This window comes from Equus caballus, chromosome 9, assembly GCF_041296265.1.
Source record: "Equus caballus isolate H_3958 breed thoroughbred chromosome 9, TB-T2T, whole genome shotgun sequence".
NCBI classification, from domain to species: domain Eukaryota; kingdom Metazoa; phylum Chordata; class Mammalia; order Perissodactyla; family Equidae; genus Equus; species Equus caballus.
Window position 1 is genome coordinate 86248333 of NC_091692.1, and position 12785 is coordinate 86261117.

The following is a 12785-nucleotide window of genomic DNA, read 5'->3' on the forward strand; positions in this document are numbered from 1 at the left end:
CTCTAAATAAATTGGGTATAGAAGGAAAATACCTGAACATTATAAAGGCCATATATGACAAACCCACAGCAAATATCATTCTCAATGGAGAAAAACTGAAAGCTATCCCTCTAAGAACAGGAACCAGACAAGGATGCCCACTGTCACCACTCTTATTTAACATAGTATTGGAAGTCCTAGCCAGAGCAATCAGGCAAGAAAAAGAAAGAAAAGGGATCCACATTGGAAAAGGAGAAGTGAAACTGTCACTCTTTGCAGATGACATGATTTTATATCTAGAAAACCCTAAAGAGTCCACTAAAAAACTTTTAGAAATAGTAAAGGAATACAGTCAAGTTGCGGGATACAAAATCAATGTACAACAATCCATTGCGTTTCTATAGACTATCAACGAAGTAGCAGAAAGAGAAATTAAGAATACAATCCCATTTACAATTGCAACAAAAAGAATAAAATACCTAGGAATAAACTTAGTGAAAGAGGTGAAAGATCTGTACACTGAAAACTATAAAACATTGTTGAAAGAAATCGAGGAAGACACAAAGAAATGGAAAGATATTCCGTGCTCTTGGATCAGAAGAATTAACATTGTTAAAATGTCCATACTTCCTAAAGCAATCTATAGATTCAACGCAATCCCTATCAAAGTTCCAACAACATTTTTTGCAGAAATAGAACAAAGAATCCTAAAATTTATATGGAACAACAAAAGACCCCGAATAGCCGAAGGATTCCTGAGAAAAAAGAACAAAGCTGGAGGTATCACACTCCCCGATTTCAAATTATACTAAAAAGCCACAGTAACCAAAACAGCATGGTACTGGCACAAAACAGACACACAGATCAATAGAACAAAATTGAGAGCCCAAAAGTAAACCCACACATTTATGGACAGCTAATATTCGACAAGGGAGCCAAGAGCATACGATGGAGAAAGGAGAGTTTCTTCAATAAATGGTGTTGGGAAAACTGGACAGCCACATGCAAAAGAATGAAAGTAGACCATTCCCTTACACCATGCACAAAAATCAACTCAAAGTGGATTAAAGACTTGAATGTAAGACCCGAAACCATGAGACTTCTAGAAGAAAACATAGGCAGTACGCTCTATGACATTGGTCTGAGCAACATATTTTCAAGTCCCATGTCTGACCGGGCAAGGGAAACAAAACAAAAAAAGAACAAATGGGACTACATCAAACTAAAAACTTTCTGCACAGCAAAGGAAACCATCAACAAAACGAAAAGACAACCTAACAATTGGGAGAAGATATTTGCAAACCACATATCAGATAAGGGGTTAATATCCAAAATATGCAAAGAACTCATACAGCTCAACAACAAAAAAATGAACAATCCAATTAGAAAATGGGCAAAAGATCTGAACAGAGATTTCTCCAAAGAAGAAATACAGATGGCCAACAGGCATATGAAAAGATGCTCAACATCATTAGCTATCAGGGAAATGCAAATCAAAACTACAATGAGGTATCACCTCACTCCGGTCAGAATGGCTATAATTAACAAGACAGGAAACAACAAATGTTGGAGAGGGTGTGGAGAGAAGGGAACTCTTGTTCACTGCTGGTGGCAGTGCAAACTGGTGCAGCCACTATGGAAAGCAGTTTGGAGTATCCTCGGAAAATTAAGGATAGATCTACTGTATGATCCAGCTATTCCACTGCTGGGTATTTATCTAAAGAACTTGAAAACACAAAGGCATAAAGATACTTGCACCCCTATGTTCATTGCGGCATTATACACAATAGCCAAGACCTGGAAGCAAGCTAGGTGCCCATCAAGGGACGAATGGATAAAGAAGATGTGGTATTTATACACGATGGACTACTACTCAGCCATAAGAAATGACGAAATCCAGCCATTTGTGACAACATGGATGGACCTTGAGGGTATTATGCTGAGTGAAATAAGTCAGAGGGAGAAAGTCAAATACCATATGATCTCACTCATAAGTAGGAGATAAAAATGACAAAAAAAAAAAAAACACATAGCATTAGAGATTGGACTGGTGGTTACCATTGGGGAAGGGGGTAGAGGTGAGGGCAAAAGGGGTGATTAGGGTCACATGTGAGGGGATGCACTATAATTAGTGTTCGGGTGGTGAAGATGATGTAATGTATCCAGAATTAGAAATATGATGTACATCTGAAAAAAATAAAATTTTTTTTTAAAAAAAGACAGAGACAGAGATCAGAGTGATGCATTCACAGGCCAAGCAATGTCAGAAATCGCTGGCATCTCCCAGAAGCCAGAAGAAGAAAGGGAGGATTGTGCCCTAGAGCCTTCAGGGGGAGCATGCCCGTATGACACCTGGGAACGTGTTTGAGGAGAGAGTTGGTCAAAAGAATAGACAAGGACCCTCAATTAGAAGGACTTTGGTGACTTGAACCAAAGGAAATTCCCAAAGCATTGTAAGAACCAAGTAAGACTGGGAGTTTAGCTAAAAGTGACAACCATAATCACAGAATATGAGAGCCTTAGAAATAAACAGAAATCATCTAGTCAAAAAAACTTCATTTTACAAGGGAGGAAGCCCAAATCTCAAGTAAAATAACTCAGCCGTATCACTTATCTCTGCTGAACCTTCAACCTCTCCCTCACTGCTGATGCTTCCTCTTGGTCCTCCGTCCTACTCAAGAGGAAAGAAGTTCTCACCCAACCCTCCAACCGCCTCCCACCCGAGGAACCTACTGCCTTAGAACCATCTTCTTTTCCCCGCCAACAGGGAGGGAACTTTTCGAGATGTCCACCCTTGCCATCTCCACACCTTCACCTCCCACTCTTCCTCAACCCACACCAGGGCGACTTCAGGGCCCATCGCTCCCCACAAATAGACCTGCTGACCTCCCTAAATGACATCCATGTCGCTAAACCTAATACATATGTTTTACGTATTAATTTTTTTTAATTTCTCAGAAACATTCAAATCTTTTGGCCTTTTTCTCCTCGAAAAACACTCTTCCTAAAATGTTGATGATTCAACACACTCCTGGTTTTTCCTCCTTCCTCTAGCCCCCTGCATTGGTTTCTATTGCTGTTCAACAAGTTACCACAAGTTTAGCAGCTTAAAACAACATTCGTTTATTATCTCACAGACAGCAGATCAGAATTCCAGACAAGCTTGCCTGGGCTCTCTGCTTTGGTCTCACAAGGCCAAGTCAAGGTTCTGGAGGCTCTGGGAAGAAGTTGCTTCCAGCTCATTCAGGTTGTTGGCAGATTCTAATTCCTTGCAGCTTGGGAGTGAGGCGCAGGTTTCCTCGCTGGCTATCTGCTGGGGGCTCATTCTCAGCTCCTTAAAGCTGCCTGTCTTCCTTCTCAGGTGGCCCCCGCTCCATCCTCAAACATAGTGGCAGCACAGGGAATCCTTCTCATGCTTAGAATTTCTCTGAATGCGTCTGCCATCAGCTGAAGGAAATTCTCCCTTTTAAGGATTTATTTGATTAGGTTGGACCCATGGGATATCTCTATTTTTAAGATCAACTGTGCTGTACAACATAACATAATCACATGAGTGAAATCACAATCACGGGTTTCCAGGGATGAGGGCATGGGATCTTCGGGACCATTCCTAAAAATTCTGCCTACTATACCACCCCATTGTTATTTCCTTTCCTGGCTCAACCTCCTCCAACCACCTTTCAATGATGGAGATCCTCAGGCTCGGTCTTAGGAATACTTCTCTTCTTCCACGTACTGCCTCTGAAGTCAATCTTCCTCATCTATCCCCATGCCTTCAATTACCTTCTACACAGCAATAAGTCCCAAATTTACCTCCTGAATCCAACTTCTCTTCTCAACTCCATACCCTTATTTCAAACCACCTGTTCAACGCCTTCACTTGGAGATCTCACAGACATTTTCCAATTCATTGCACCCAAAGTTAATGTAAGATCTTCCCCAGCCAAGCCTGATTTTCAGCCACAGCGCCTCAAAGCACATCACTACAAAAACCCAGCTTCACAAGCCAGAAACTTAGACCCAATTCTGTCATTCTTGACCCAAACTCGCTCTACATAACTCTGAATACTCATTCCATCACCAAATTTTTAAGAAGACAAAAGATTTCAATAGACATTTATCCCAAGAATATATACAAATGACCAATAAGAACATGAAAAGATGCTCAATATCATAAACCATTGGGGAAATGCAAAACCCACCAAGGTGGATATATGCAAAAAAAAAAAAAAAAAGAACCCAGCTATAAGAAGTCTTAAAAAATACAAACACACACACGCAAACATGTACACATACATATAAACACAGATTTGGGGGGTAATTTTTTATTTGAAACAATTTCAGGCTTACAAAGTGTTTCAGAAATGAAAAAAGAACTCTCATATATCCTACACCCATATTCCCCAATTATTAACATTTTACCACATTTTCTTGGTCACAGATCTGTTTGTGAATCATCAATCCACATTATTTTTTGATGCACTTTGAAGTAAATTACTGACAGCAGTACACTTCACCCAAAACAATGCATATTATTAACTAGAGTTCAATATTTGTTTACATTGTTTTGAAGTAAAATTTACAGACAGAGAAATGCTCCATTCTTCAGCACACTATTGGAGGAGTTTAGACCAATGCATAAACCTTTATCTAGACAGAGAGATTTCCATCACCCCAGGACTTTCCCTCCAGTCTCCGTCCATCCCTGTCTCTATCCCACCGGGAAAGGCAGAGAGGCGTGACCCTGGGTCCCCTGAGCCCACCGAGGACACTCACAGCATAGACTGGGGTGGGGCCAGGCCTCTCTGGACTGACCACCCACCAGGGAAGCCTCAGGCTTCCGCCAGCTGCTGCAGCATCGACAGGGTCCCATACAGGGCAGACAGGGGCTTCTTGGCTTCCAGACCCCAGGTTGACCTGGGGCTATCCAGCTGCATCTTCAGGCCACACTCCTCCAGCAGGCCATAGGTGATGGCCAAACCCTCCCCCTGGAGTGGGGCGAGGAGCTCGGGCTTGAGGGTGAAGGGAATGTTCCAGGGGTAGCTGAAGTTGGGCTCCAGGATGCTCCTCACCTAGAAGAAGCAGTGTCAGAGGTTACAGGTCACCCTCCAGGGAGAGGAAGAGAAGACTTTCTGTCCCAAGATCCAGGAGTCATGCAGGGTAACTGAAGGGAGCAAGAGCTTTGGCGTCATGTGGACCAGGAGTCATGTCCTGGTCATGTCCTGTGATCAATGTGATTATGGACACGTTATTGGAAATCGGTGAGCATTGGCTCTTCAGCTGCTAAATGGTGATACTAAGATTTACCCTGCAGAATAGTGGTGTCGGGAATTAGATATGTATATGCATGCGTGTGCAATGTGTGTATGTATATGTGTACATCTATATGCATAGACGTACTTGTATACACATATCTATGGAGAGAAAGAGAGAGAGAGAGCAATTTGCAAATGGTGACCGTGTAAGTAAAGCAGATCTGTTGCTCAGATCGCCTGAGCTCCCAAACATGTGTTCCTATGTGGCTAGTTTAGAACTGTGGGTGCCTCTGCAGGCGTTGCCATGGAAACTGAGTCACTCCTGAGGTATCCTTATACCCGCTGACCTGCTCTCCACAAGGAGATGCAGCCCCGGTGGCCACAGAGGGAGCCGGGCTCCCCTCCCAGCAGGAACCTGTGCCATCTCTCTTTTCTCTGATTCATTCTTATCTCTGGTTCCCTCACCCTCTTCCCTGGATGCTGGCCCCTGGGGATTTCTCACCAGCTCCCGCTGATGGAGCAGGATCCTCTTCTCCTTGGACTGAGCCAGCAGATCATGTTGGATGTCACTCAGTACTGGGGACAGGGAGACATTTGGGGAAAAACAGTGATGAAGACTCAGATTATCTTCCCCTCTGTGAACTAGGAGACCCTGTCAGAGGGGAACTCTGAGGCAGAGGAATAAAACCCATGAGACTTGAAGGTCAAGTTCCCTGCCCGGGAAGTCCTCCTGCTGTTCTTAGGATGGTCTCCAGGATGCTACATAACATGGTCCAGAGGATGGGATTATGAGGCTGGAGCCAGGATCATTCACCCCCAATGATATGTTGGGTGAACTTGGACTCATCTTGCTAGGCCTCAGGCTGTGTCACATGGAGACTTTATCTTTATCTCACCCTTGGAGACAGGTGTGATGTGAGGATGAAAAATCATAATATTTGAAGGGCTTTGGAGAGGTTCATCTAACTCAGCCCTTTCAGGATCTCTTGGGGACTAGCCTTGTGACTCTCCCGCTCTTCTTCCAAATCACTCTTACCCAATATGGCTTCAAGCAGGTAAATGATGGGGTACTTTGGGTTAACCCGTAGATAACTTGAGTCCTTTCGCAGTTCATTTAAGATGGTGCCACCAGGGCCACTCAAATGACCCAAGGGTTCCTGTTCGAGCTATAGGAGACAGGCATTATTGACGATGACTATGATGACGTTATTTTGACTGTAAATTCTGCGATTAACCAAGAGGTGAGGGTAATGGCTCTCTACCTCCTCCAGGGGATTCCCAACCCCTTCTGTATGCAGGGGCTACACTCCTAGACCAAGGTCTTGGGGCATAGGTCCAAGGTCCCCAATCTCAGACATCCTTATCATTCCCCTGTAATTACCCCTATTCCTCTTCCCTGATGTATCTTGGCAGCCGTATCTCCTAAACATTCCCATTTACAACTTTGATCAGCCTTAGGCAGCTGTGGGACCCCCTCACCATGTCCATGAGTTCCTGAAGTGCCCCTTGGTCCCCAAGCATGGCCGGGATATTGTGGAATAGAACATCCTGAACGCCCTTTGTGAGCTGGGCCAGTTCCTCCATTTGCCGTGAAACCTCCTCTTGTAGGTGCTTGAACTCTGCCCTCAGGCATCAACATCAACCGGAAAATGGGGACAATTCTTAGATTAGAACATTCCTGGGATGATAAACCCTTCCCCATCAACATGAGCCAGCGTCTCTGTCACTTTATCTACAAACCCATAGTGTCTCAATGGATGGCGTGTTTGAGCTCTGAGGATGGAGCTGTCATAACAGGCTAGAAAGATGGGCAATCCCAGTGAACTAATGAGGGGGCAAAATGCAGGGAGAGAAGGAGATTCTGGAAAGTGGTCCTGGGAAGTGGAAGAGAATGACCAGGTGCTCATTTCTGGGACATGTCTGGCATAATGTGAATTCCAGCTTTGGGCTGTAGAGATGCGAATGTTAGGTTCTCTGAGCTCAGATTCCATATCCTTTAGGTGGGGTTGGTATGTGGATTAAATGAGTTTGTCTACATGAAATGCTTGGATTGATATCTGCACACACGACCACCCTTCTTATCTCATCATTCTGCCTGTATTGTCTATCTCCCATAGAATTCACCAAGCAGTGGGTGTTGGGGGTTCTCAGCTTCTCCCAGGAAATTCTGGGCTGTCTAGGAGATCTGCGAGGGAGACATCACCAGAATGGAGTATCGAGGGAGGTGGCCTTTCCATTTGGTTCACTGCCATGTTCCCAGTGCACAGAACAATGGCTCTGTCCAATGGGTCCTCAGTAAGTGCTTGTTGCATGAATGCAGAAATGAATGAATGAGAAATGAAGAGATGAGGCTGTAAATTTTGGAGTAGAGTGCAGTTTTCCGACTTTCATGGAAACCTCCCATTTGGGTTCTCAGCCTTGCGTTTTGCACCCAGAAGCCCCAGGTTCCCTCTTAATAAACACTCACCTTGCCCAAAACGTTTTTCTATTCTTCCTAGAAAGAGAATCACAAGTGTTCATCTCCTTTTTCATGACCCAAATTAGCTTTAGAGGCACTTTGGAGGTTTCTTCCCTCCTACGGCCTCCTGCCTCTTGCTTAACCTCTTTCTTCCCCACCCGGGTCCATCCCTCCATCTCCTCGGGCTTCTCAACACTTCCCATTCCAGGGAAACTAGCCCAGGCCCTGCAGCAGTGGTGGCAAAGGCCAGGGCAGTCTGCCCCACTCATCACATGTGTGGAGGAAGGACCCCAGCCCCACCTCCAGCAAACACACACTCACCTATTGGGAGCATGGAAAGAATCTCTTCTGTGCAGCCTAGAAGAGAAATGAAATTCCCCACCCAAGAGTTAGTCTCTGAAGACACTCAATTTCTCTGACTTTCTGCCCGCATTCCCCGACCCCCTCCTCTCCATCCAGCCCTGCCTGTTGCCCAGGGGCCAGATCCCAGTGCCTTGGGAAAGGACAGCAAAGGCAGCCTTGGGGTTGCGGTTGTTCAGAGAGGCCAGGGGGAGGGACTTGTCTGGAACAATGTGGATTCCAGCTTTGGGCTCTAGAGATGAGAACGTTAGGTGCTCTGGGCTCAGATTCCATATCCATTAGGTGGGGATGGTATAAGGATTAAATGAGCTTGTGCACGTGAAGTTCTTGGGGGAGATACCTGCACACACGACTACTTTTCTTAACATGTCCTTCTGCCTGTATCTTCCATGTCCTACAGAATCCACCAAGGAGTGGGTATTGGGCATGTTCTCCTTCTCCTAGGAGATACCCGATGTGTGCAGGAAGACTCTCATGCCTACCTCCGGCAAACACACAGTCACCTCCTTGGAAAGTGGGAACTTGCACATTTAGAAGAGAAATGAAATTCCCCACTGAAGTTTTAGTCTCTGAAGACACTCAGTTTCTCCGACCTTTTGTCTCTACCTCCCCAACCCGCTCCTCTCCATTCACCCCTGCCTGATGCCCGGGAGCCAGATCCCAGTGCCTTGGGGAAGGACAACAAAGGCCGCATGTGGGCTTGTGGCTGTGCAGAGAGGCCTGGGGAGGGATGTGTCTGGAATAATGTGGATTCTAGCTTTGGGCTCTAGAGATGAGAATGTGAGGCACTCTGAGCTCAGATTCCACGTCCTTTAGGTGGGGATGGTATGAAGATTAAATGAGTTTGTCTACATGACGTCCTTGGGGTGGTACCTGCACACCTGACCACCCTTCTTATCTCGTCATCCTGTCTGTATCGTCTATGCCCTACAGAATTCACCAAGGAGTGCATGTTGGGGTCACGCTGCGTCTCCCAGCAGGCTCCAGGTGGCCTCAAGGAGGTCTGCTGAGAGGGAGAGGTCACCAGAATGGAGGCTCCAGGGAGGCGATTTCCATTTGGTTCACTGCTGTGTCTCCAGCACAGAGAATAATGGCTCCGCCCCTTGGGTCCTCAGTAAGTGTTTGTTGCATGAACGAATGAATGAAGGAATGAATGAATAAAGAAGTAACGCTGTAAATTTGGGAGTAGAGGACAGTTTTCCGAGTCTCCCATTTGGGTTCTTAGCCTTGCATTTTCCCACCCAGAAGCCCAGGTTCCCTTTTAATAAACACTCACCTTTCCTCAAGCATTCCTTTAGTTCTTCTAGAAAGAGAATCACAAGTGGTCATCTCCTTTCCTCATCTCCAGATTTGCTCTAGAGGTACTTTGGAGGGTTGTGCCCTCATATCACCTCCTGCCTCTTGCTTAACTTCTTCCTGCCCCATCGCAGTCCATTCCTCCACCTTCTCCGCCTTCCTGACCCTTCACCTTCCACAGAAACTAAGGCCAGGCCCTGGGGCAGTGGTGGCAAAGGCCGGGGCAGTCTGCCCTGCTTGTCACATGTGTGCAGGAAGGGTCCCATCCCTTTCTCCAGCAAATACACACTCACCTGTGTTCAGGAGGAACATATTGTTGTCTAGAAGAGAAATGAAATTCCCCACCCAAGAGTTAGTCTCTGAAGACACTCGGTTTCTCTGACTTTCTGCCCGCATTCCCCGACCCCCTCCTCTCCATCCAGCCCTGCCTGTTGCCCAGGGGCCAGATCCCAGTGCCTTGGGAAAGGACAGCAAAGGCAGCCTTGGGGTTGCGGTTGTTCAGAGAGGCCAGGGGGAGGGACTTGTCTGGAACAATGTGGATTCCAGCTTTGGGCTCTAGAGATGAGAACGTTAGGTGCTCTGGGCTCAGATTCCATATCCATTAGGTGGGGATGGTATAAGGATTAAATGAGCTTGTGCACGTGAAGTTCTTGGGGGAGATACCTGCACACACGACTACTTTTCTTAACATGTCCTTCTGCCTGTATCTTCCATGTCCTACAGAATCCACCAAGGAGTGGGTATTGGGCATGTTCTCCTTCTCCTAGGAGATACCCGATGTGTGCAGGAAGACTCTCATGCCTACCTCCGGCAAACACACAGTCACCTCCTTGGAAAGTGGGAACTTGCACATTTAGAAGAGAAATGAAATTCCCCACTGAAGTTTTAGTCTCTGAAGACACTCAGTTTCTCCGACCTTTTGTCTCTACCTCCCCAACCCGCTCCTCTCCATTCACCCCTGCCTGATGCCCGGGAGCCAGATCCCAGTGCCTTGGGGAAGGACAACAAAGGCCGCATGTGGGCTTGTGGCTGTGCAGAGAGGCCTGGGGAGGGATGTGTCCGGAATAATGTGGATTCTAGCTTTGGGCTCTAGAGATGAGAATGCTAGGCACTCTGAGCTCAGATTCCACGTCCTTTAGGTGGGGATGGTATGAAGATTAAATGAGTTTGTCTACATGACGTCCTTGGGGTGGTACCTGCACACCTGACCACCTTTCTTATCTCGTCATCCTGTCTGTATCGTCTATGCCCTACAGAATTCACCAAGGAGTGCATGTTGGGGTCACGCTGCGTCTCCCAGCAGGCTCCAGGTGGCCTCAAGGAGGTCTGCTGAGAGGGAGAGGTCACCAGAATGGAGGCTCCAGGGAGGCGATTTCCATTTGGTTCACTGCTGTGTCTCCAGCACAGAGAATAATGGCTCCGCCCCTTGGGTCCTCAGTAAGTGTTTGTTGCATGAACGAATGAATGAAGGAATGAATGAATAAAGAAGTAACGCTGTAAATTTGGGAGTAGAGGACAGTTTTCCGAGTCTCCCATTTGGGTTCTTAGCCTTGCATTTTCCCACCCAGAAGCCCAGGTTCCCTTTTAATAAACACTCACCTTTCCTCAAGCATTCCTTTACTTCTCCTAGAAAGAGAATCACAAGTGGTCATCTCCTTTCCTCATCTCCAGATTTGCTCTAGAGGTACTTTGGAGGGTTGTGCCCTCATATCACCTCCTGCCTCTTGCTTAACTTCTTCCTGCCCCATCGCAGTCCATTCCTCCACCTTCTCCGCCTTCCTGACCCTTCACCTTCCACAGAAACTAAGGCCAGGCCCTGGGGCAGTGGTGGCAAAGGCCGGGGCAGTCTGCCCTGCTTGTCACATGTGTGCAGGAAGGGTCCCATCCCTTTCTCCAGCAAATACACACTCACCTGTGTTCAGGAGGAACATATTGTTGTCTAGAAGAGAAATGAAATTCCCCACCCAAGAGTTAGTCTCTGAAGACACTCGGTTTCTCTGACTTTCTGCCCGCATTCCCCGACCCCCTCCTCTCCATCCAGCCCTGCCTGTTGCCCAGGGGCCAGATCCCAGTGCCTTGGGAAAGGACAGCAAAGGCAGCCTTGGGGTTGCGGTTGTTCAGAGAGGCCAGGGGGAGGGACTTGTCTGGAACAATGTGGATTCCAGCTTTGGGCTCTAGAGATGAGAACGTTAGGTGCTCTGGGCTCAGATTCCATATCCATTAGGTGGGGATGGTATAAGGATTAAATGAGCTTGTGCACGTGAAGTTCTTGGGGGAGATACCTGCACACACGACTACTTTTCTTAACATGTCCTTCTGCCTGTATCTTCCATGTCCTACAGAATCCACCAAGGAGTGGGTATTGGGCATGTTCTCCTTCTCCTAGGAGATACCCGATGTGTGCAGGAAGACTCTCATGCCTACCTCCGGCAAACACACAGTCACCTCCTTGGAAAGTGGGAACTTGCACATTTAGAAGAGAAATGAAATTCCCCACTGAAGTTTTAGTCTCTGAAGACACTCAGTTTCTCCGACCTTTTGTCTCTACCTCCCCAACCCGCTCCTCTCCATTCACCCCTGCCTGATGCCCGGGAGCCAGATCCCAGTGCCTTGGGGAAGGACAACAAAGGCCGCATGTGGGCTTGTGGCTGTGCAGAGAGGCCTGGGGAGGGATGTGTCCGGAATAATGTGGATTCTAGCTTTGGGCTCTAGAGATGAGAATGCTAGGCACTCTGAGCTCAGATTCCACGTCCTTTAGGTGGGGATGGTATGAAGATTAAATGAGTTTGTCTACATGACGTCCTTGGGGTGGTACCTGCACACCTGACCACCCTTCTTATCTCGTCATCCTGTCTGTATCGTCTATGCCCTACAGAATTCACCAAGCAGTGCATGTTGGGGGCACGCTGCTTCTCCCAGCAGGCTCCAGGTGGCCTCAAGGAGGTCTGCTGAGAGGGAGAGGTCACCAGAATGGAGGCTCCAGGGAGGCGATTTCCATTTGGTTCACTGCTGTGTCTCCAGCACAGAGAATAATGGCTCCGCCCCTTGGGTCCTCAGTAAGTGTTTGTTGCATGAACGAATGAATGAAGGAATGAATGAATAAAGAAGTAACGCTGTAAATTTGGGAGTAGAGGACAGTTTTCCGAGTCTCCCATTTGGGTTCTTAGCCTTGCATTTTCCCACCCAGAAGCCCAGGTTCCCTTTTAATAAACACTCACCTTTCCTCAAGCATTCCTGTTGTAGTTCTAGAAAGAGAATCACAAGTGGTCATCTCCTTTCCTCATCTCCAGATTTGCTCTAGAGGTACTTTGGAGGGTTCTGCCCTCATATCGCCTCCTGCCTCTTGCTTAACTTCTTCCTGCCCCATCGCAGTCCATTCCTCCACCTTCTCCGCCTTCCTGACCCTTCACCTTCCACAGAAACTAAGGCCAGGCCCT

At 47.0% G+C, this 12785-nt stretch overlaps 1 protein-coding gene across 3 annotated transcripts in view; it reads right to left on the minus strand.

The window, feature by feature from the left end:
* Positions 1–4288: 4288 nt before the first annotated feature.
* The window catches only part of LOC138915048 (gasdermin-C-like), a 29565-nt gene continuing 21068 nt past the window's right edge, over positions 4289–12785 (minus strand). Inside the window, exons 8-18 of one of the 3 annotated variants that reach the window (XM_070221798.1) lie at positions 12567–12593; positions 11261–11287; positions 10948–10974; positions 9642–9668; positions 9329–9355; positions 8014–8049; positions 7702–7728; positions 6714–6853; positions 6271–6400; positions 5737–5810; positions 4289–5051 (exon numbers count right to left, since the gene is read on the minus strand). In XM_070221798.1, coding sequence (XP_070077899.1) covers positions 4812–5051; positions 5737–5810; positions 6271–6400; positions 6714–6853; positions 7702–7728; positions 8014–8049; positions 9329–9355; positions 9642–9668; positions 10948–10974; positions 11261–11287; positions 12567–12593 — 782 coding nt within the window. In that variant the 3' untranslated portion in view covers positions 4289–4811. The remainder of the gene's footprint in view (positions 5052–5736; positions 5811–6270; positions 6401–6713; positions 6854–7701; positions 7729–8013; positions 8050–9328; positions 9356–9641; positions 9669–10947; positions 10975–11260; positions 11288–12566; positions 12594–12785) is intronic. The other 2 variants (XM_070221799.1, XM_070221800.1) reach the window with 2 other exon arrangements.